This window comes from Sphaerodactylus townsendi, linkage group LG04 (genome assembly GCF_021028975.2).
Source record: "Sphaerodactylus townsendi isolate TG3544 linkage group LG04, MPM_Stown_v2.3, whole genome shotgun sequence".
In the NCBI taxonomy this organism is placed as follows: Eukaryota; Metazoa; Chordata; class Lepidosauria; order Squamata; family Sphaerodactylidae; genus Sphaerodactylus; species Sphaerodactylus townsendi.
Window position 1 is genome coordinate 110872425 of NC_059428.1, and position 25255 is coordinate 110897679.

Below are 25255 nucleotides of genomic sequence, written 5' to 3' on the forward strand. Positions count from 1 at the left end.
GGTGTTTAGACTAGGGAACCCAAATTATCCTTTTAAATCCACCTTAAAGGGAGAATCTGGGGTTCTCAGTTAAAAGATCATTGAAAGTGATGCTGTTTTGGGGTGGATTCTCCCCCACCCTGAAACAGCATCACTTTCAATGTTTAAACTGAGGACCTCAGATTCTCCCTTTAAATCCATGCCGAAGGGAATGGATTTAAAAGAATCTGGGGAAATTTGAGGGTGCCTGCTGTCAGGGGTGAAATTGTTAAGCTAGCAGCACCAAACTTTCAGGGTATATTTAGGAGACTCTCCTGATGATACCACCCAGGCTTAGTGAAGTTTGGTTCAGGAGGTCAAAAGTTATGGACCCTCAAAGGTGTAGCCCCCATCTTCTATTAGCTCCCATTGGAAACAATGGGGGATGGGGCACCCCCTTTGGGAGTCCATAACTTTGGACCCCCTGATCCAAACCTCACCAAACCTGGGTGGTGTCATCAGGAGAGTCTCCCAACAAATCCCTGAACTTTTGGTGCTGCTAGCTAGCCTAAAAACTGCGCTCCCTGCAGGCCAAAAACTGAAAAAACCCACTTAAAAATACAAAACCCCCACAAACGGGGGCGGAGCTTCAGACATGTAATGGGGGGGTTGAACCCAAGAACCTCCCCTTACCTACATCCTTGGTTATGGGGATAGAAAAGGAAAAGAGTTTGTGAGCCTCTGAGTCTCCTTATAGGAGAAAAAGGGGGTATAAATCCAAAATCCATCTGGCTTGACTCTAGTAAATAAGCATCTGGCTGGAACCACTTCAGACTGTATATGGAATGGTCTCCCACACCAAAAACAAACACACACAACAATCCTTCACAAAAAATTAGATGTCAGAGAGAAAGACAGATTAGAAGCCACCAAGTTGTAACTAGGCTGTAGGTTGTCTGAAATAAGGATACAGAAATTTTCTGTTTACTCCCAGTATTTCCTCAGCACATATTAAATTCAAGGTTGCCTCTTAACATACACATAGAGTTATTTCTGTAAAAAAGTCTCAAAGCTAGTTAACATTTAAGGCATTTAATAATAAATACCAATATTTTTCTATAGCAACCTGGAGAACAATGGCTGAATTACTCCTAAGAGGAGAAATGAATGCATTTTCCATCCATCTATTCTCTCCTCCCACCGTCATCCTATTAAATACAAGCACATGTAAACACTGGTACAGTGGAGAAGGTTCTGTGACATGCAACCAATGGTAAAAATATGGCACTCTGCTTTATATTAATCTGGTTTCTCTCTAACACACATAAGATAAGCTTACTGGTGTTAACAGAAGCTTGAAACTTGTTGATAAAAGTAGGAAACAGCTTTAATCAAAATTGCTACTGCCAGTACACTGTTTAGCTAAGGAAGCATGTGTTCAAACTTCTTATCTTCAAAAGAACTCCTTAGCTCCATAGCATTGTCCTTTTTTGTTCCATTTTTTAAAAAATTGGATCTTTACAAACATTTGGACAGCATTTATCTACTGCAGTGGCTTGTGTTAATTGAGACAGGCTGGTTTATACTGATGTGATTACAAAACTAGGCTTGAAGAACTCTTGGATCAATCTAATTTGCAGTTGTTAATGGTGCCTTGGCAACAATTATACTCAAAAAACCACGTGCAGCAAAGTCCACGCAATATAGAACTTGTCAATGAACCTACTTGTCAGGCCCAAAACACAGCAAGCCTGAGCATGTTCACTCAGCAACAGGCTCCACTGAGCTCAGTGGTGCCTACTCCCTTGTAACTCTGTTTAGGATTGCAGCAGAAAGCAAAGATTACTCTCTACCCCGGGCTCCTGCACTTTTGATTATGGTCCTAAAAGGAATAAAGTGTTTTAAGTATTGTTCAAAACACATGCACTGAGAGCACTGCTCCTGTGCGACATCTACATCCATGACAGGAAGGCCCAAGTTATTCCTGTGAAGCTACAAATAAATGAAAGTATCCTTTTGGCATTAGTCATCTTTGGAGATTTCCCAGGTATATCCCTAAGCAGCATTTTCACAGCAAGCTTAGATTTTCACAACAGTTTGTGAAAATTGTGCAGAACTGGCACAATAGTAATTCAATGTTCAGTCTACTCTAACGCCTTTTTGTGTGTGAGTATGTGCTGGTCGTGGCTACGAAGACACGCTCCTGCAAAGAGAGGGGGAGCAAGCAAGCATACATGCGTAGCAACAACGGGAGTTGCCATAGCTGGCATGAGGTAAAAAAGACTACTTGCGCTACTATGAAGCTGCACGAAAAAAAAAACAGAGGGGAGGGGTATTGTTCCCGTCTTTTCCCAACACAACAGCCAATCAGAACAAAGAACAAAAGAGCCTCAGAGCAGATGGTGGGTTCAGGGGAAATAGTTGCATTGTTTGATGCCGGGATTAACTTTGAGCCCCCACATTGTGGTGGGGAGGGAGAAATCGCAATAAAAAGGTGCTATATTTTATTGAAACAGAGGGGGGAGGAGACAGGTTTATTTTTTCAGTGGGGATTTGCCCCTTGATTCTACACTAGAATTAAATCTGGGTTCAGGATCCTAGCAAGTGAGGAGTCCGCTAGCTCTGCTTAGCGTGCACATCTCTATGTCTACAAAGCAGGCAACAGGAGTTAGCTTTTAACTGATTTTTGGGAAGAGAAAGAAACAGGAGAAGCGAGGTTCATATGCAAGATCAGAAACAATTTGAGTCTGTGCACATTTTTCTTAACCATAGTTATTTGTCTGAATGCAGCCTTGCTAAGGCACGATCATCACGGCATCCTAAATTGTAACATCAAAGACGTTATTATGCTAACTCCCAGGGAAGGTCTAAGTAAGCTCAAGACCTGCTGGGATTTTCCTTATTGCAAGGGCAGACCTGCATCACAACTCAAGAGATTCTGATAAGATGAGAGCTTGCAAGGGTGACAGGGAAGATCCCTCCAGTGGCTCCCAAAGAGCAGTCAATCAAAATATTGGCATTTATACTGAAAAATATTGTTCTTTCTCATCATTTCTACAAACAAATCAGAGTCCTACAAAAGTCATTAAAAAGTATGCTAAAGTTTAAAGTGCTTTCTTGAATAAAATGTTTTCTTTGACATGAGTTTGTCTTGGACTAAAGGTTTAGAATTGCTTATGAAAAGAGGCCAAGGACTGCAGTCTTAACTATTCTTCCACATCTTTAGTAAAGGGTTGAAATCTGACATCCTGAAATATAAAACCAAGTAGGACTAACAGGGCTGCTGCTGTGTCACATTCTGGTATCCAGTATTTTACCCTTCCATCACAGAAGGGCTAGTTTTTATTCAAGTTCTTGTTCAAAGATGTCTCTGTTTTAAGTTACTTAGAAATAAAAAATAAAATCAAACTCATAGAAGCAGAACAGGGAGGGAGGAAAAGAGGTTTTCTAACTGAAGTGGAACTTAAATTTAAAGGGTCCTCCAGAACTAAAAGGATCAAATCCCTGCCATGTATTCCAGCCTCCGTGGAAAGGGTTTCCTCCATTCTGTTGGCTTTCTGCATCCAATGGGTCTTCTCCTGCATCGAACTTCCGTCGCATTTCTAAAAAAAAAAAGATGGATGTGCGTAAGATCATAAAACATGACAAACAATTTGAATGCACTCTGCAAATGGTTCAGTTAAAAGGAAAAGGGAGATGAATGAGGAATAAGGAGTCTATGGGAACCTAGATGGAACCCCAAATAACTGCATCCTTGTACTAATAACAAGAATCTTTATTGCAAATTCATCTGCATGTGCCTTGAAGTCTGGCTGTGGCCAGGGGCAAGGCAGAGGGAGAGAACTTGGAACATCCGAGTCACAGGGTAGATCTATGTAGAGACTAAGGTGTGAACAAAAGAGCTCTTGGTTCTTCACCTGTGGCCCTGGGGTCACTAAGCCAGCAGAACCATCACTAACTTGGACGTCCTTGGGATTTATTGCCTGCTTAAAATTTAGACTGGTGAGGCCAAGCCGTCTGAGGCATATACTGCAAATTGCATTTTCATGTTTATTTCATTTTGTAATCTGCTTTGAGTTCCCAGTACAGGAGAAAAGAGGGTGTGGGGTGGGGTTTTTTTCATTTTTATTTTACTAGCAATAAATATTAGGTTCTGGCTATGGCTCAGCAGTACAGCATCTGTTTTACATGGGCCTGTTACGCACCAGTCATTTGCTGTACAATGGGGGCAAATGTGCTTCACCACAAAATTTCTTGTATGGACATTTTCTCAAGCCATGCTTTCATTTTCTATTTTCCTCACGGCAACAAGAGCACTTTTAGCACGAATTTAATTTTGCTTTGTCGCCAGAGCAGACAGATTTGCCAGTGGGCACAGCTTTGCCCTGGACATCTTCCCTCTGCCCATGACCAACCTCCCTACTTCTACCCTTCCCACTCCAGGCAAGCTGAAATACAACCCAAAGCAATCCAGCTGGTTCTCCCCTCTTTCCACCATATCCCTGTGCTTTACATAGTACTTCTCTGTGCTTCCTGGTTTTGAAGAACGTGGCCATTGCAAATGTCCCTAGATGGCTCAACTTCTTCCTTCACCAGGGAGGGCTTGCTTGAAATAAAGCAATGCCTGAATTCAACCAAGGGCACAGAGCTTGGCAGTGCAAGAAGCAAGTATTTTGCCTTGGGAGAAACTTTTCATTCCAGCATGGATCTTGCACGATGTTGGGCCCTCTGACCCACCCCCCTTCCCTCCTGCAATTCCTCACCACTTTTGAATCCCACCGGGCTGGAGATAAGTGTTTGGCTCTCATCTCCTGCATCACCACCACCAACTGCCACCAGTAACTGTCCATCTGACAGAAATGAGGTTGTTTTGTTTAATGCAATTTTCTTGTGCCTACTAAGATCCAGATCTCCTCCTCCCCAGGTGGTTCTCTCCTCAACCCTTCTTCCTTGCTGTGCTGTCCATTATCCCTTCTCTAGGGGATGGCATTTCTCAATTTGCAGAAAGGGTCAGCTTTTCTAAACGTTTATATCAATATATCAAGAGTTGGCTTTTGCAAAGGAACAACACAAGCCAGGTTACCTCCCCCACTCTGCTTCTGCCTTCCCCAATTATTGGGAGGGCTTTCTAAAACTTTTTTTTCAGACAACCTTCTGTTTTAAAAATAAGTCTCTCTCTTGCAGCCGCAGCAACAGAAAGAGAGTGTGTGTGTGGAGTGGAAGGGATGGGAAGAGAATATAAGCTCTAGTCTTAGAACTACTTTGTATGATGAGATCTGTGCCTTTAAGGCTGCTGATAAGCAGAGTTAAGAAAAGCGGAAAGGAAGTAGCAAAAAGAGAGGCCGGTTGAGACTTCAGCAAGCGGCAGCGGGGCTGCCTCCTCACATATAAATACAGAAACATGAGGAGAGCCTTCTGCAAGCCCAGTGCACAGAGAAGAGTCCCAAGGTAAGAATTACGTGTGTAATGGGTCATGCACAGAATCCCACAGTCAGTCACTGGCATCTTCAGCTTGAAGGCCTCCACCTGAGACCCTGGAGAGCTGCTGCCAGTCAGAGTGGACAATACTGACCTTGACAAACTCACTGTCTGACTCAGGTTAAGGCACTGAATGTCCTGTGTTCGGGTTTTGATTAAATTGGAATCTCTGGGTTGGACCCAAAGAGCAATTCTTTCCTGCTTTCTGCATGTCCTACATCATTCCACATTTTTTATTATTATTATTATTATTATTATTATTATTAGTAGTAGTAGTAGTAGTAGTAGTAGTAGTAGTAGTAGTAGTAGTAGTAGTATTAGTATTAGTATAATTAGTATTTTCGGCTTAATAGACCGCCCAACCCCCGAAGGGCTCTGGGCGGTGTACAATGAGAATACAGTGGGGGACAACATGGGCGGTATACATGGAATACAGTGGGGGACAACAGCAGCGTATGCCAACGAAAATGATGGAACCTTTCCCCCTTGCAACTGGATGGCCCTTCTGTTTGCACAAGGGCACCCCTAAATCCAAACCACAATCATAATCTTAAATAAGAATATTTGTATCTGATGAAGGAAGCTTTGACTCTCAAAGGCTTAAATCCAAAAAATCTTGTTGGTCTCCAAAGAGCTACTGGACTCAAATCTAGCTTTGTAACAACAAAAATTATAACTCAGTTGAGCTCTTAAATGAATCCAGTTTGGACCTATATCAGATTAGTAAAATGCTTTTCTCAAGGCCTAAGAAAGGAATGCAGTATGTGGAAGGAAAATAAGTTTTGCTTTTAACATTTAAATAGGATGAAATCTAAAACAAACTTGTTTGCTGTTGAGTTTATGGATTATGAGGCCCACAGAAACCACAAACTAGCTATCAGCTAACAGACCTGGATCAGTGAGGACTTCTTTGGCTGCTGCTATATCAATGAACTTTTTCTCTGCTTTCTTCTTCTCTTCTTCATCCTGGAAGTTATCCGGATGCCACTGCATTGCTAGCTTCCTATAGGCTTTTACAATTTCTTGTTTTCTGGCATTCCTGTAAAAATAAATAGGAAGTTATTTGCAAAACAAACTTCTCAATGGTTTTCATGCTGAAACAAACTTCAATCTTACCAGGTTTGCAAAAATGGAAGGAAGTTGACATTCCCCAGACTTTTCTGCTACAGAGTTTTTAAAATACTCTGTAGAAATATTTCCAAAGAATAATGATAAAAGAATCTTTGGGGGCATTTATTGTGCACTACAGAAATTAGAGTGAAAATCTCTCCAATATCTCTCTTCATCATACATAATCTCTCTTCTTCATACATAATGCCTTTTGAATGTTTTCCTCCTTTGGATTTTAGGTCAAGTGGATCCTGTAATCTTGGAACAGAATTAATCCAGTTTTCACACAGGTTCCTCTTTGCTGTTACTCAAATGTTAAAAAGTGTCAATCTTTAAAGAAGAGCATGAGAACTATTAATAAAATAGAATGTATGTGTAAAGTGCCATCAAGTCAGTGCTGATGGCTTTCCAGGCAAGTGAGGTGGTTTGCCATTGCCTCCCTCTGCAGAGTCTTCCTTCAAATTACTGACCCTATTTAACTTCTGAGAGATCAGACTATACCCTGCTGTCTTGCCCCAAATATCAAGGCAAAAAAAATCATTATGCTAAATGTGAACCAAGGAGTCATAACTGGAAACGCAGGAGACATATCACCAGGATAAGCCTGATGAATCAGCTACATACACTCACAGGGGCAGCCCAGACTAACCACTGCACAATGGCTCTTGGAGCAACACTTGAAGATACCACTAGTGTGGAGATCAAGAGTACAAAATGTCTCTTTGGACTAACCCTGAACTCTTTCGCAAGTGTTAGACAACAGAGCATAGATTCAGACCAAGTTAGCACAGGGAAGGACTACCTTCCATGGGACACCTTTAAGCAGTCATCTTCTTAATTTTCCAAGTTGCTCCAGTCATCAACTTATGTCACTCACCTGTTTCTACAAGAGGACTCCTGCTGATCTTCCCTGGCCCCATTACAATTAGTGCTGATGACCGAAGACATATGTGTGTGTGTGTGTGCGTGCGTGCGTGCGTGCTTAAGCTTGCAAAATTGTCTTTGTTAGTTATGTTGACATCACTTCTCCATGGATACCTGACTATGACATCACTGCACTGCATGATGCTCTGGGAATTTCTGGGAGCTAGTATTCTACAAGCATTGTGCATCGTAGGTAATCATGCCTTCAATTGAGAAGTCTGGCCTCAGATCTTTACTCAGCGTTTTGGGAAACTCAACATCTTCTCAGTCTAGCCTATCTCACAAGCTCGCTGTGGAGATAAAAGAACCGTCTTATGCCAGATGGGGCACCTCGAAGCAGACCAGGCCTCAATCATAATGCTCACCGTTTCACTCCCAAAATTTTGTAGTAATCTCTCTTCTGAGACTGCTTCAGCATCCTCTGTGCTCTCTCCAAGCCTTCCAGGATCTCTTGATCATTGTCGTTCTGCTCCTTTGCAGCTTCGTAATCCTTAATGGCTACCCAGAACACATATCTTCAGTTATTCTGCAATGATTCGTCTTCTGCAGACGTTTGTCTCAGGTGTTTCATTTGTGCCAAGTAAATTATCATCTAGTTTATTTAAGCATATAAACATATGAAAACTGCCATATCAGTCAGATTGCTGGTCCACCTGGTCCAGCGTATGCTCCTTGGACTAGCAGCAGCTATCTTTTTTTAGAAGCTCTGTTTTTTCTAAGGCTCCTCAGCTGCCATCCAAAGATTTCACAGATTCAAGTCAAAGCCCTCTGAACATAAAGCGCAAGTTCTGAACTATGGAAATCTTGTTCACATTAAATTCAGGAATTATCCCAAGGCAGGGGTCTGTAGCTTTGTATTTTTATCATTTGACTTTTCCACAGTTATGACCTGCTTTTATGCTGGCTAGGCTTAATGTGCTTCCCACAACTGTTCTTTTAGGAAGATTCCAGAAAGTCCCCTATCAAGAAAGATTTTATCCTTGCAATAATAACTGTATTGATTATATTTCCCATGTTATCTTTGATTGTGTTCTCCATGCCAACGTACTTGATTTTTAAAATCAGTTCTTTCCCTCATAAAGTGAGATGGCTCCATGTTGAAAAATGGGTGTGCCTGGGAGCGGGCGGAGCGATAGTAGCCGCCCCCGCGCCCGGACTGAAGCCAGCGATCCTGAGGCCGGCTGGGCAGGGGGGTTCCTCGGGACCGGCACGGAAATGCGTTGAAGTTTCAACGCGAGGATGCTTCAAAGAAACGAAGCTCCGTAGCTCCGGCAGCGCCCGGAGCGCAGCTGAGCCCGATCGGCTCAGCAGGGACATGCTGCAGTTGGGCAGGGGGAGGGTTTTGAGTCTGGGAAGGGGATTTAAGGGAGAGCAAAGGGAAGCTCAGGAGCTGCCGCTGCAGCAGTGTGACGTGGGAGGGGTGTGGAGTGGTGGAAGGGCCAGACAGCTCGTGAGGAGGGTGCGTTGGGAGGGTGTGCCAGGGCCACCTCCCATCAGGCAGCAGTTGCTCGTCCAGTGAGGCAACTGGGTGTGGCACGTCAGCTGTCTAGCCAACTCCGGCAGTTAGTGAGGCAACTGCGGCAGGGCGGGGCCTGACACACGGGGGGGGGGGGTTAGGGAAGAGACAGCTGGAGAAGCCAGAGAGGGCAGCCTTCAACACCAGGCGCCCTGTGGGCTAAATTGTTTCTTGGCCCCTTGGGCCAACTGGAAAAGAACATCTCTGGGGAGGACAACCCCCAGGACAGGGAGGGATGGAAGGTTCCATTGCCCAAGGGCCCTGCGCAGGGAGGGGAAGTGCCCCAGTATCCTTTTTTCATCTGACCAAAATCTGCATATGACCAGCTTGGTGCTAAGATTTACCCTTATAATCATGAGGACCCAAGACCATAGGACGGAAAACTTTTATTAGTGTCATTTTTTTATATTGCTACTAGCATACCCGGCCACACGTTGCTGTGGCTCAGATTACCTCCGCGATTCCCGAGGAGGGCGGCTGGCTTCCTCCTTCCACCTGACCTTTCAGTTCTCTCCCCACCCCCCACCCCCAGCGCCACTCAGCTCGGGACCGGGACTGGGTCCAATTGCCTGGGCCTCTGCATCTTCCCACAGCGGCCGACTCACTTCCTCCTTCCGGCGCTCCGCTCGCACCTTCCTGCTGCTGTGGGCCCCTGGCTGTCTCCAATGGCTCAGAGGAGTCGCGCATGCACTCCGGATGCCACCCCAGCCTATTGGATTTACCTGCCTCAGGTGTTGTACCTGAGGCTTCCAAGGAGCAGAAAACACACTCGGACAGATGAGCAGCATTCCCTGAAAATTTCAGGACGTTTGCTCCAGCGGTTCATGAGTTAGAGCGTGAGGAACAAACGAATGGTTAACTTTTTATACATATAGATGTCTTCAAAGTTTTGGTTTGACTTATGCCAATAAAGGTTGATCATCTGACTGAATTTTGAGCTATGCACTCTCCTCAGGAACTCAACTCCACTGCCTGCTGCCACTCACTGGGCAGCAACAGTAAAATGGTAGGTGAAATGGGAAGTGAGAAATCAGTATTCTCAGCATAATGGTGTCACTTCCAGTGCAACCCAAAAGTGATGTCATTACCTGGGATGACATTCTAGCATTTGCCCAAAACTCTATAGTTAAACCCACACAATACCATCACTTCCCTGGGTCACCTCCAGCCACTTGCTGCTTTACTACTTGACTACATCGTATGATCCTTTTTTGTAAAGGTAAGGATTTCAGGTACTCAGTATTTTGGAGTAAATGGGAGTTTTAAAGCAAACATTCAAAAATGGATTTCCATAATTATATTATTGCTCTAAGGGAAGAAATGGAATACATAAGCTTCTAAGGCAGTGCCCTTTGCCCAGGCCTGCTTTGCATTCCTTGGGTAATGAGTCCTTTCTGGTTTCTCCGTTTCTAATCTTGGAACGTCTCATTACTGATCTAAGACTTCTAGCTTTTCTAAGTAAGACAAAGTATTTGCATCAGATTATCTTCCAGCAGCTGTTCCCTCTCAGTAGGCATTACATTCATCTTGTTGTTGTTTCTGGGCAAGCCTGCAGGAGATGGTGACCAATTTATATCACTTAGACACTTGGGGGCTGCCGGCAATACTTTTCTGAAGATTAGGAAAAAAATCCTTCTGATGCTCTGGTGATTTAAGCATCCATCCACCAAACAAAGTGCAAACATTACTTCTCTTTCATCTGCACTAGCTGGCCTACTGTGATGTGCCTTGCCTACCACAGACATTTTTTAACACTTTGGCCATTCAGCTTGGGAAGCCAGCAGGAGATGGCTGTCCGTGCCCATAATAAACACTCCACAGCTATATCCAAATTGGAAAGTGAAACTTCTGGGACCTTTCCATCACACAGTTTTATTGCCCCAGTATCATTAAACACCAGACAACCTCATCTATTCCATCCAGTGAACACATTATAAAGCCTCATAATGAACACCTACCACAATATAGCCTTTTCTGTTTACTGCCAGTGGCAACCAAAGTACACTCCTGCTAGTGGGGAGAGGGTACCATCATGCTGTTAAAATAATCCAATTTATATCCTCACCCTCACTACAAAGCATAAAAGATAGCCACTCCAACATCCAGGTTTCTCTGAATGTTGCTGCATATTTAGGACAGAAAGCTCAGCGACAAGATTGCTGACCCTAGGTTTGCACCTTCGGCAGAGAGGGCTGGCAGCTAACGGCTGGCAAATGAAGGGAGAGGGCTGGCCAAGGGGAATGATGCCACACCGGTGGTGTGATTTCACTTCTGGCAAATCCCAGAGATTCTAGTTTTGCCCAAATCCCAGAGCACTGCATTGATGTCACACCAGAGACATCCCATCACTTCCAGGTACTTGATGGAAGAGACATCACTGGAACAGGACCATTTTAGTCTTTTTTCTTCCTGCCTGCCTGCAGCAGGTTGGGCAACAGAGCGGGAGACCTGGTCTCTCCAATGGCAGGCTACAGAGGTGATGATCATTTGCCAGGCAACACTAGTAGAAAGGAGAGAAGAGGCGTAATCCTTTCTTTTACCTGTTGCTTTGCTGCTGCCATCTCTTTTTCTCCTAGCTTACCATTCCACACCAACCTGCCATCAAGGCTCAATTTCAGGGCCTTGAGTCCCAGGCTCAGCTGGGGCAGGAATGGAAAAGCAGAGAGGTTGTACTTTTGCATTTAGAACCTGCATAACCATCGAAAAGGGAAGACCTTTTAACACCATCCATCATCAGCATACTGATGACATCCCAGCCTGAAACTCCAGACCAACTTAGCAAGAGGGCACATATAGATGTTAAAAAAGGTTGGAGAAAGGACTGTCCCTTGTGGGACCTCACACACCAATGACTGGTGTGCTGAGGACCTCTCCCCAATTGTTCTCATCCCTGGAGAAATGAGCACAACAACTGCAAATGAGCACAACAACTGCTGTCCCAGTGATGGCAAGGCAGTGAGCCAAAAACTCATCATCAACTAGATCGAACACTGTTGTTAAGTCAAGCAATAACAGCAGGGTCGATCTGCCTCAGTCTAGTTATCTCCGGAGATTTTCATGAGGGCAACCAAAGTCGCCTCCATCCTATGGCCAGGGTGGAAGTCACACTGGAATGGCTCCCAGACTGATGCATCCTCCAGCAAAACCTGAAGCTGCTCCACAACCACTCTCTCAACTACTTTATCCAGGTATGGAAGATGGGACGTTGTCCACTAGTTGGATGGATCTAAAGGATCTAATGGAGTGGTGGAATCCAAAAATTTTAGTAACAGGTTCCCATGGTGGTGAGATTCAAACTGTGGCGTAGCGCCAATGGGGCTGGGCAGGGCACGACGGGGGCATGGCCAGGCATTCTGGGGCGGGGCATTCCTGGGCAGGGCTGTGGCAAGGACGCAGCCACTGCGCTGGTCCTTGGGCAGGAAACGAATGCACACAGGCGCAGGCTGCCACGCACGCCGGTGCACCTCCTGCTAGACTGCTTCAAGTTCTGCACACTACTGCTGAGAGGAGGGCATAACTAAGGCAAAAATGACGTGGCAAAATCACCAATTAGTAGCCCCCTCTCGGCACACACAAATAATTAGTAACCTACTCTCAGGAGCCTGTGAGAACCTGCTGGATCCCACCTCTGATCTAATGATGGTGTTTTAAAAGTGCAGCTGCATGACTGCCTCTTTTAGCCCCCAAAGGAAGGTCCCAGAACTCAGGGAAAATTGATAATATTTCCCAAAGCGGTTCGTTGTCTATCCCTGCTGACCTTCAGCCAGGACAGGCACAAATCCAGAGGACATGTGGTAGGTTTCACAGTCAATAGAATCCTGTCAACCTCATCCTGGGAGAGACGGCTGAATTGGTCCAATATTGGATCTAAGGACAGCCAAGGGGTCTCCAGTCCCCTGACTGCATCTAAATTGGCAGGGGGTTCTGGCAGTTTTGAACAGTTCAGTTTCGCACACACCTTGCAGAGTGACAAAACAGTGCTAGATGAATTCAGATAGATAGAGCTCAGTAAAGGACCAGTTTGGATACCTATATGTTGTTACCTGGCCCTTCTGTTTCAGCATACCTGATTCATTTAATCATGCTACAGATGCCGCTCTGCAGTATACAAAGGAGAGTGGGCAGGAGAAAGTGAAGAAAGTGGGCAACATCCAAGACATCGTTACTTGCCCAAGTACACAATTTGACTGTTAGCTATGAGTATGGGATTCCCACTCCCATATTTACTTTTGGCAGGCAGAGGAGGGATAGGAGAAGCAGGGAACACTTTCCTGCGATGTGGAGCAGTCAGGCAGTTCAGGTAATTTTATATGCTGGATAACCAGCCAGATATCACCCCAATAATTTGGCGTGACCAGTCATATACTGCCCCGATAATTTGGATAGGTACTTGGAGGGTGCAGTTAAACAGTTGCAATAGAGCTGGCTGAAGCTGAACCCATTGGAGGTCCTGTGGCTAGGTTGGGGTAGGCCAGATGGACATGGCCAGCTTCAAACTCTTGATGGTGTGCAACTAATGCTAGCATCCACTGTCACAATTCTTGGAGTTATTCTGGATGCCTTCCTGTCTATGGAGGCCCAGATGTGAAATGTTCGGCTAGCATTTTACCACTTGCACCAGGCAAGGCTGCTGACCCCCTGCCGGTCCCAGTCTGAACTAGCCACGGTGATTGACACAATAGTCACCTCCAGACTAGACTACTGCAACTCACTCTATGCAGGACTACACTTGAGGCTGCTTCAGAAACTTCAGCTGATGTAGACTGCAATGGCACGGGTGCTGATTGGAAAGCCTTGATAGGTGCATATCCAGCAGGTGCTCTGCCAGCTGCATGGCTCTAGGTGGAGTACCGAATCAGATTCAAGGTTTTGGTGCTCACCTTTAAAGCCCTTAGCAGTCTCGGGCCTTCGTACCTGTGGGACCATCTTTCCAGACATCCTCCCTAAAGAGCCTTACACTCAGTAAATAACAACGTTTTGGTGATCCATTACCCCAAAGCAGTCTAGCTGTCCTTGACTAGTGCCAGGGCTTTCTCAGCCTTGGCCCCAGCCTGGTGGAATGCTCTGACAAATGAGACCAGGATCGTGCAAAATTTGTCATAGTTCCACAGGACCTGTAAGACAGATATTTTGGCAGGCAAAGGAGGGTCTGTGCTTTGAGGGAAGTCTGTGGTTGAGGGAAGCAATGGTATTACAGATGTTTGGCCTCCCCTTTCCCTTCCTTATCCCCTTTCTTTCTATTTTTTATTTCCTTCCCTCTTCCTTCCTTTTCCCTCTAAGCCAATATGAATGGAGTTGTGGGTATGGTCACATCATCCCACCCCCACCCCCCCCCAGATGTTGTAAATATGAATTTTATATGATTTTAGTGTATTATGCTTTTATGTCGTATGACATCCTGAGCCCACACAGAGTGGCCATCTTATCAATTCAGTAATTAATAATAATAATGGTAATAGGAATATACTATAATAGAATGATCCAGAGAGGCCCTTCATAAGGAGAAAGGGATTGTGCACTATATGATTGTATACAGGACACATTATCTTTTTTCTATCATTTATTATACTGCTCTCACTGCATTGCTTTCTACTGATGTGATACTATGTGTCCACACTGCTAATAAACTAAGCATGTCTAATACACTATGAGTTTCTACAATCCTAATCTTTGTCCATTGCTTATTAGAAAATCTTACCCTATTGGTTGCATTGACTTTCATCGTGTAACATTCCCTGCAATCTTCAGAGAGAAAGGCAGACTGTAAATGCAGTAAATAAATAACTAAATCATCCTGTGTAATACTGGTCCTCTGTGTAATACTGGTCCTCTGTGATCTTTGTAACTATCCTTTGTCCCACTGAAAGAAAGAACCTCAATGCTGAATGAATCCACAGCCACTTCCTGGACCTTCATGAAGTGGAATGCTCTGCTGGAGTCCTAGTGCTTGCCCAGTTCTCTCAACCTCCCCCCCCCCCCCCATTCTGATTCTCTGGTAGTTCTAAAAGTTATTTGAAGTATCACATGTGTCAGAACCTTTATTCTGAACAGTATTAAACTCATTTTTAGTGCCTCTATTAGTAGAACTTGCCCGTTGTGCCTGCCATTTTGAGTCAGCATCAGCAGGCTCTTTGCTGATGCTGACTCAAAATGGCAGATGCAACAGGCAAGTTCTACTAATAGTCTTTAGAGGCACTAAAATGCTCTTTTATCAAGGTAGTGTGCTTAACAGTGCTCAGAATAAAGGTTCTGACACAAGCAGTACAAGCGGCACTTAAAATAACTTTTTTAAAACCTGTGGGAGAATAGGGACTTCTTTAAACAGTGGAAAGGCATGGCTGTCATTTCCTGCCATGCCACCACGACTGCATTTTTATCTTTTGCTGAGACAAGGTTAAGCGACACTATGAATTGAACCTGGAATCTTCTGAAGGCCATTTTATGCATTACGTGTTTGGTGTATCCATTACAGAATAGTGTGACTGGGAATAAGAATACTGTTCAAAACATATGTCATACAGGTACAACTTGTCCAGAGACCAGGCCTGTCTGCAAAACCCAGTTGAATTTATACATGGGTGAAATGTTAAGTCTACTGATTTTTTTTATCTGGGTGAAATGTAAATCTAATGGCTCTGATGGTTTTTTTTACACCTACATCTCCCAAATACCATTGATGCTTACAGGGAAAATTATAAATAGCCTCAGAGAACCCTTGCAAGTTCTCTAACGGGTAAATAACCCAGGATATGATCACATATCAGATGGTCACAGTGGTCTCTTGAATAAAAAGCCCATTTCAAACTGCCTTTATAATTTGTTTGAGAAGCCGGTTGCGAATGGATTTTTTGTGTCATTTCAGATACAAACATTTTGTTTCCTGGCAGCTAACAGTCTTTTTCTACCTTTACAGATAAAGATGCATGTGTCCCATTGGCATCCTGGGGCTCAGCCATTTTTATTAAAGCTTTTTCCTCCATATTCAGTTCTTCCTTGTGCTTCTGAATCACTCCAGTGTTCTGTTTGAACTGTCTGGAGCCCTTCCAATAGGACAGCTATTTTTCCCCCTGTTTCTACGTGGTGTTCTTTTGCAGCTTGTTTTAGAACATTCTAAGATTTGCACTGCAGCAGCATCATTGGCATGCCTGTTGTTGTAACTGAAAAAGAACGCCAAGCAGGAAAAGGCAGGGAAAAAATAGCGGCACTGTTTGAAATGGCCAGAATGCTTTAGAGATGGCTCATAGCTGAATGAAACACCTGCCGCTGTATCACTTTACTTGGATTTAGACCAACAAAGGATAACTAGTTTAGAACAGTAATCTGAAAAGGGCCTAACTATTTGAACAAACCCTTCAGGTCTCATCAAAGAAATACACACACTAATGGTCTGTCTGTAAGCCTTCTCTGAGTATTTAACTTGAGTATTTCTGTCTGTCTTCTGGAACTGTGACTTTTTGCCAAAGGCTTCACACCTCCTGCCAGCCCCACCACTAACAATGAAAATCTGTTTCTCCACACTGACTGGGATCTATTGAGGTTATCCTTCCCTGTATGGCCTTCATCAGTGGCATCCCATAAACCCATGAAGCTGTCTTATACTGAATCAGACTATCAGTCCATCAAGGTCAGCATTGTCTACTCAGGCTGGCAGCAGCTCCAGAGTCTCAGGTGTCTTTCATTTCACCTGATGCTTTTAAGTGGAAATGTCAGGGATTGAACCTGGGACCTTCTGCATTCCAAGCAGATGTTCTACCATTGAGCCATGCCCCCTCATTCATCCATATTTTCATTCACATTACAGTCTTAATAACATATTTCATTGCAGCTGACAGACAACTGCTCAAAGCAGTCTATATTTGCAGACAGTGACTCAACCTTGCCCTGAACATCTGCTAGTATCTGATTCATGTTTGTCTGGGGAAAAAATACCCAAAAATAATATATCTCACGTTTCTCCCTATCTAGACTTACTAGGAAAATGAGATCCCTCATTTCTAACATTCCATGCCCAAGTCCATGGTTCAAGTTCACCCATGAATATGCAGATACATTTACAACCCTGTCAAGCCAAACTTTCAGAGCCCATTCAAGGTGTTTTTGTCATCTCAAGCAAGATAACCCATTACCTCTTGGGTTCTTTCCACCCCTGGCCAGATCCAAACTAAACTCACTTGGCTTGGTGACCCAAACCCATCAAAGAACTCCAGAAAGGAAGGGATGCCAATCACATGTCTGATTATGGGGACTGAGCTGAGTAAACTGACCACCTCCCCGCAGGACCAATCCAAGCAGTCACATGAAAGGCTTGACTGGAGGACTGGTCCTCCAATCTGTATCCTGGTTCAGTACATAACCCTGCATACATTACCAGCACAACCTGAGAAAAATCTGACTTTGAATATTAATGAGCATATAGTCTATGGAACAGTCTATGGAAATATTGTATAAAATTTATAAGCAAAGAAGAAATACGCTAATGGCATCAGGAGCATGCTAAAATGCTAAGAAGACAAGGGTGAAGGATGAACAGGATGTCCTAAGGGTAATGGACAAGCTTTCAGAAATAATAACGCAGGAAAATCAAATCGTTACAAACCAAATCAAAAGAAAGAACTCAAGAGAAAAGGTAGACAAGCAGAAGACAGAATGCAAGAAAGCATAAAAAAGAAGTTCTGGGCATGAGACAGGAGGTATCAATAGGACTACCAGAAATTTTTAAAAAGATACAAGAAACTAAGAAACTCAAAGAAAGACAGAAAGGAATTGAACTGCACTTAGATGGGCAGGGCCTTTGGATGGAAAGGGTGAAACAAAGGATTGAAACTTCTGCAGTGCAGAAGCAATAATCTATGATTTAGAGAAATTCCAGAGGATCTTGGGTAGGATCTTTGGAAGACAATTTTTGCATGTTATTACAAGATGACCTGAAGATCCAAGGAGACTTCCCACATACTGGCCAGATATTCAGAATAAATTCAAGTTTTGCATTTAAGAATAAGTTGCCTCAAGATATAGTGGTCAGGTTACATATAAGAAAACAAGAGACACTATACTGAACAAAGAGAATCTCCTCTAAAAGTAGCAGAGAAAAAGTGCCAACTTACCTACAAGTTTGTTGAGAAAAAGGAGAGACTTTGATTTCTTAAGATAAATTCTACAAAGGAAAGAAATAAAGTATTGTTGGAAAGTCTAGAGAAGTTGCACTACCAAAATTGTAGAACAATCTAAGCAACTGGAAAAGAAGTATCAACTGAGAACATGTCCAAAGAATCTGAGAAAGAACGTGAAAAAAAACCTCCTATTAGTTCAAAAGAAAACTCCAAAAACAAGAAGAGGAAATAGAAACAAAGAAGCATCATAGGACAAATTAGATCACGCCACAGCATTACAATAAAATGAAGATTGTATTGATAAATATTAACAGTTTAAATTCTCCTTCTGAGCAAACAAAAACATTTACAGCCCAATCCACAGCTGTAATGTGGGCAGTAACAGCTCTGCTCTGGTGCTGCCCCTCCCACTCCAAAGAGCTTTCCCATGGCACATGAAGCCCAAAAAGTTTTTTTTAAAAGAATCTTGCCCATAGGGACAAACAGAAATACGCTGTGAAAATCGCGGCATATGTCTGAGCCAAGCTCCGCTGCTGCAAAAAGGCTAAACCAAAGTGAAAGCCAACTAAGGTTGGCTGTACCCCAGGAATGCCCTGTCACACCCTCGCTACACTTATGCAGTTCGGGGTGGTAGGAAAATGCCGGTGGAGAGCTGGGTGCCACAGCCGGGTGACGCAGGGCTCTGCAGTGGCTGGGCATCAGCATAAGTGTCCACTGGTATAAGTGCCCCAGGGAGGGCAATTCCACTATCGTAAGCCTGTGCCCCATCCAGAAGGGATTCACCCCCCCCCCCCCAGATTGGGCTTCCTATCTACTAAAAATGCAGATATTTATGCATTCAAGAAACTCATATAAAGAAAAAAATGAAAATATTTTAAATAATAAGATGTTGGCCAAAGTGTATGTGGCCTCAGTGAATAATTAAAGAAAAAGAGTTGCGGTTTATATAAACAATATACAAATAAATGTTATAGAAAAACTAAGAGACTGAAGGAGGATATATTATTATGAAAATCAGGCTCCTGAAAGGCAAGGTTTTTACACACACACAATGATATATGCCTCATATACAAATAATTTGTGGGGGGGGGGGAAAGTTGAAGAAAACAGCTTTTATGTTCCTAGAGGTTGAAAAAGCATTTGACAATATAGCTTAGACTTTTTTGTTGACAACACTTGGATTTATACATTGCAGCTCAAAATTTATGAACTGGATACAGGGTACTTATACAAAACAGTATGTAAATATTTTAATACATGGAGTGTTAACTGATGGATTTCAGATTTTAAAAAGACTATATTAAAGTTGACCATTATCGACACTTTTATATATTCTTGTGTTATAAGTACTGGCTGCTGCGATCGGGCAAAACCCTAGAATTAAAAGATAGAAAGTGGATGAAGAAGAGTTTAAAATGGAAGTTATGCTGATGATATGATTCTAACAATCTCATATCCCCACCTGTCAGGCTTGAGTCTGCTTTCCCTGCAAACTCCCCTCCCTGTCTATGAGTTCATAAGTTTCAGTTTCGTATTCCCCAGAACCCCAGGTTCTCACCACTGGCTGGGACCGCTCACTACACACCTCATAAATACTGGAACTGAGGGCAAGAGCCCTCAGTTCCAGCACCCTGTAGCTAGGGCGACATACATCAATAAAGTTCATTCCTTTTCTGTAAGTCAACTTCGTTTGAGTGTGTTCAACCTTACACCACCTGTCCATGCAACACATAATAGAAGAATGCTTTTTGAGTTATAAAATCAATAGGCAAAATATGAAAATAATATTTGGGAATAAAATAATATTTGGGAATAAAACTGACAGGACAAAACAAGACATTATTTAAAGATAATTACAAGAAAGATGGCTGAAGATATAAGAGAACCTGCAGATGGTCCAAACACTTTATGACTATGAAGAATTTCTACAATAAAAATGAATATACTGCCAAAACTAAAATTTCTATTTCAGATGTTACCAATCAATATACAAGGGGGAAAAAACTTTGAAGGAATGGCAGAAACAGATAAATAAATTCATATGTCATGGCAAAAAGCCAAGAATCAGATTTAAACTTTTACAAGAGAAGAAAAAGAGGAAACTAGCAGTACTTAGTAATAAACTATATTATCAAGCAGCTGGTTGGGTTTGGATTGTGGATTGGATTAAAAACCCAGATCAACGCGTAATAAAATCAGAAACAGATTCTGTATACCTTTGGACTGAAAAATCAGTCAAAAAATACAACACAAAATAGAAGCCAAGTTTCCAAAAAGGACATTCACACAGCAAGGCATGACAAGGGAGCTGAATCTGAAAAGATGATGACACAGCACAAAGACCATTTGTTAGGACAATTTCATAAGCTATTACTTTGAAACTACTTGGACCTCCACCCAATCTATTATACCCATGAAGTTCTGAAGTAACACAAATATTTGGTGCCCACCTTGCTTATAGTGTGCTCAGAAACGTTATGTACAGCTAATAGCCAACCACCACCCAAACACATTCATAATGGAACAGAACTGTATATGTGCATATTGTGCTACTAAGTCACTTTCAACTTATAAAGACCCAATAAATTAATGACCTCCAAAACGTCCTACCACAAATTCAGCATGATTAAAAGGAACTGGTTTATTTATTTTAAATGGCAAGGAGGGAGAGAGACAGGGGGATTTTTTGACAGCTTGTTTCCCACGGCCGGGGATCAACATCCCTTCTCCCTACACCCTATTCCAATTTGGCAAGGTTTTCTGATATACTCAACCAATGTGAATGCACACAAATAAGGCTTTAGACAAAGCTTGTTGTGGTTTGCTTCTCCCCTCTGTAGAGTGAACTTGGGGTCACCCTACTATGTTAGAAAGGTGAACCCATTAACAATTCAAATATTGATTGTCTGTCTTGTCCCTCCCCTCTCTTGTCAGGTGGCCGATCCACCATTCCTATTCTTAACATAACAAAAATGCTCATTCATCACTTTGTTGTTGTTGTTGTTTCTACAGAAAACAAATCCAGTTGTAAAACTGCTTAGAGATTGGGTGGGTGGGGTGGGCTTGTGATATCACAGTCACCAGCCAATCCATGCCATGCATATCTGATTTCCTTTGCAAAAAATGACAGAAAGAAAAAGAAAAATAACAAAATTATTTTTCACACAGCTGAACTTTGGCAGCTACTTATTTGTTTGCTTCCATGATGGCTTGACTGCACCCATCAATAAATTTAGATGAAGCTTAAGTAATTCCTAAATTAGAGGTTCTTGGTAGGATTAGTTTTTTATGATGCCATAAAGAAGACATGTGAACTTACACTGGTGAGTTCCCAGTATAACTAAACACCCCCAATGGATGTGATCCGCCTTCCTTCAACTTTTACCTTCCTCGTACTGCTCTTCTAGCAGATATGCTTCGGCTCTGGCTTTGAGGGCATCCACATTGTCTCGTTCCAGTTGCAGAACTTCAGTGCAGAGCCTGATGGCTTCAATTGACTCCTGGTTCTGGAACAGGAAAGATCAACGAGGTCAGCATTTGCTTTGTTTCACTGAACAGTTCCTGGAAAGGACAGACTGAACATTTACCTTGGAGAGGCAGTGACAGATTCTCTCTTTGGCGTGTAAAGTATAAGCAGAAACTTTGGGCTCCGTTTTCATCACAGTCTCATATTTGTCAATGGCATCCTGGTATCTAGACATGGCATAAAAAACCAACAGCCGTTCTCTAGCATCAAGGCTTCCAATTAATCTTTTTTTTTTTACATGCAGAAGTCCTTCCTTTGCTGTTAAAAGGTCAAATGATAACCCAGAGCATGACAACAGAAATGCTCAGCATGAAAAGATTTGTGCCAGAGAGAAACCAATTTCAAGACTTCAGATTAACTTTTGGTGCTCTGGTAGACCCATTTCTGGGTTTTGGTTTGGTGACTCCTACGAGCAAATGTCCCTCCACATAACTTCCTGCCCTGGAAGTTGAAGACAGAGGGAGCTAGGACCCACCACCCATTATTAGTCAGTAGTCCATTTTATTAATCAGACATGAAGGGAGGGGAAGGTACAGCTTTCCCTACAGGGTTAGCAGAGGCTGACTTGCTGCAGAGGGAACTGAACTAATGTGTGAAAAGACAGAAGCAGAGTTCAGGCTAGGAGTGAACAGGGCAAGCCAGCTGTTTTGCCATTAATACTACATCAATATGGCTTACTAAAAGCAGCAAAACCTGGATATCCACAGAAACAGAAAGAGGAACTAGCCAAGGTATGCCGAAGTATATGCCATGTTCCATTCTTCGAAGAAATAAATCCTCCAAATCAGTCTGATGAAAACTGATCATGCTCTAGTGGGCACAGAACGTGGACCACAACACACCTTTACATTTTGTTGTGAGTCCCCAGTTGTTGTATTCCAGGATAGGCTTGCCAAACAGCACATCTGAAAGTCCCATTTGCTTGATTTGCAGGGCGAGATCTCTGCCCAAGGGACTGAGGGAAGGCCCCGAGATATTTTAGTTCTGTTTGCCCCAGTATGACCAGCCTAGACCTCATTTCTCTGCCCCCTGAACTTGTTTTACAGCCCAAACACATCTTCAAAGGTAGACACTGTGGGGATGACTTTAGTATTCAGGCCAAAAAAGCCAAGTAATTTGTTGGCTGCAACTTAACAGCAAATAAAAGGGGAGGGGGGGAATGCATTATCCCTGAGCAAAAAGGCAGTTCTTTGACAGAAAACATATTGCATGTCTCACGGGGAACAAGCAACCATGAGCAAGACAGTCTGATTATGAAGTGTCACAGCCATGGTAGCCAAAGGCCTGAAAACGGGTAAGAGCCAAGCAAATTCACCAACTGTACCAGTTCGGAGGCTGGGAAAGGAAGAGTGGGAACCAGACCCTGTTCTTCTCTGCAATGGATAACAGTACAGCTTTAAACAAATGTCTTAGCTTATTAAAATGCATTAAAAGACAAAACCGGTCACACAGTTGGAAAGCCAGCAGATGGAGGGAGCCAGCACATTACAAAGCACGATGCATGTATGACACTTTGCCTGGCGGGCAGAAATTATGCATATGCCCTTCATACAGTTTGCTTCATACAATTTGCTTTGTACATTTATACCCCTGAGGCCAGGGCTACTGACCACATGAAGTGACAGAGATGTATGACCTTCAGGCGCACCACAGAGCATTTTCTAAAGCCATGTTTGACTTGGGAGTAACTCTCCCTTTGTTGTGCTTTAGGTTCCACACTGATGTGACATTTGGAACACCTTCTGTGAGAAGCATCTCCCACGAGCCTCCCAAGCTTTGTTCTGATGTTATTTCCCCCGAGCCCCAACAATCTGAGGAAGATTTATTTATGGGGCAGCTGCAGCATTTTATTTGCAAATATGCTGTGATCTCCACATTTAAACGCTGAGACATTAAAATACCGTTTTAAATAAGAGATGGCATTTAGCGCTAAAACTAACAGCCCTGACACTTTAATTTACTGGGGAGATGAATAACTACATAAAGCTTTCCACAGAGGCCAGGCAGTAAACCTCTCTAATTACTCACAAAGCCAATCGATTCCCTTTTTGTATTTATCAGCAACTGGGCTGATATTGAGGTTTCTGCTTCCCTCTGTCATCTTTGAAGTGCTGCAAAGCAAACATCCCAACACCTTCAGCTATGGAGGGGCACCGTGCTCCCTGCCAGACCAGACAGCATGCTATCAGCTGTCTGGAATACTCAGTGCCACAGAGACTGCTTCCAGACTCAAGGATCTTTGGAGCATCCATGTGATGTCATACTTTACGCATGTCCCAATAGTTCCCTCCTCACACACCTTGGTACGCTCTTTCCCCATCCAGCTTTTTCACAATCTTTTAGAGAGGTGTGCAGTCTGAAAGCGATATTTTGCTGTTCGGCTAGAAAAATGTGAATTTTCCAAAATTCCACCCACATCACTGCCATTTTCCTTCCACAAGGTGCTTTAAAAAAATAACTGCTAAAGCATTACAATGCTAATCACTAATTGTTTTAAAGCCCTCTATAACCCTGATTATGTGGCACAGAAAAAACGCAGGCATAAGTGGCAGCTGAAGGAGGTAATTATGGCTTGGTTCCTGCCCAGAATTTCTTCAGGTGCGTAGGGAAAGCAATTCCCCTTCCCATGACAACCAAAAACACCCTCTCTATGCTGCCCTGAGGGACAGAGGATGGTCAGTAATAAATTGGGTAGGAGGAAAATCAAAGAGCTCTTATGGAGGGGAAAACTGGCAAAAATTACACCTCCCCTTGCAAGAGCAGAAATTCTAGGCAGGATCCAAGCTGCTATGTGGAAGTTCCCTTGCCACAGCAAATGGCTCTGCATTTGCAACTGTAATAAACACAAAATGCAAAAGCCTCGCACCATAGATGTAGCCAAAATCTTCCAAATACCAGCAGAATGTTTTGCCCTGTTTAATACTATTTGTCATTGCGCACAGCAGTTTGGTGGGCCGGTGGGCCTTGGGACACCACATAACATTAAACAAAGATTAAATAATATTTGAATGTTAATGAATTTGCAGTCACTGGATAACTTATGTACAGGTATGAGTTTTGCATGAACAAATCCATTCAGGAGATCTTTAAAAGTTTCTCTAACCCTTTAGAAGCTGTTTGTCTACAAAGACCTCCCATGTGGCTGAGAGTAATCTTTGAAATGATTCAGCTACGTGGTCCAAGACTTATCTCACACATACAGAAGGTTGCATTCACACCAACCTGCCCTTTCCCAAGGGTCAGACTATGTGGCACAAGGTCTGCTTATCACCAGAGACAGGCCTAATAACCAGGCATTTTGTTTTCTCCCAGAGGCAGTTAAACCACTTTGCCAAACTACCAGGCAGCGCTACCCTTCGAACTGGCTGCTTTTTTGCTGAGTCAGACCTGAACAATCACTGCTTTTTCCCTGAGGCAGATATGAATTCTTCCCTCTGCTTCCCGCCAACATTCCCTCCCTCCTTTGAAAGGTGACTGGATGCTGGAACAGCACTCCCATAGGTTCACCTCAGGAGCTGCTGACTTGTTCTGCCCAATACCAAACATGACACTGCCTTCTGCCTCTGAAGGAGCGGTCCAGAGCAAACATGTTACTTCCTAACCTGCACAGGTGCTCTTCAAGAAGTCACTCCG

The 25255-nt window shown here is 43.3% G+C and overlaps 1 protein-coding gene across 3 annotated transcripts in view; it reads right to left on the minus strand.

The window, feature by feature from the left end:
* Positions 1 to 1034: 1034 nt before the first annotated feature.
* The window catches only part of DNAJC3 (DnaJ heat shock protein family (Hsp40) member C3), a 57600-nt gene continuing 33379 nt past the window's right edge, over positions 1035 to 25255 (minus strand). For all 3 annotated transcript variants that reach the window (XM_048494998.1, XM_048495000.1, XM_048494999.1), the window contains exons 8-12: positions 21684 to 21789; positions 21482 to 21602; positions 7836 to 7968; positions 6327 to 6475; positions 1035 to 3560 (exon numbers count right to left, since the gene is read on the minus strand). In XM_048494998.1, the coding sequence (XP_048350955.1) occupies positions 3406 to 3560; positions 6327 to 6475; positions 7836 to 7968; positions 21482 to 21602; positions 21684 to 21789 (664 nt within the window). In that variant the 3' untranslated portion in view covers positions 1035 to 3405. The remainder of the gene's footprint in view (positions 3561 to 6326; positions 6476 to 7835; positions 7969 to 21481; positions 21603 to 21683; positions 21790 to 25255) is intronic.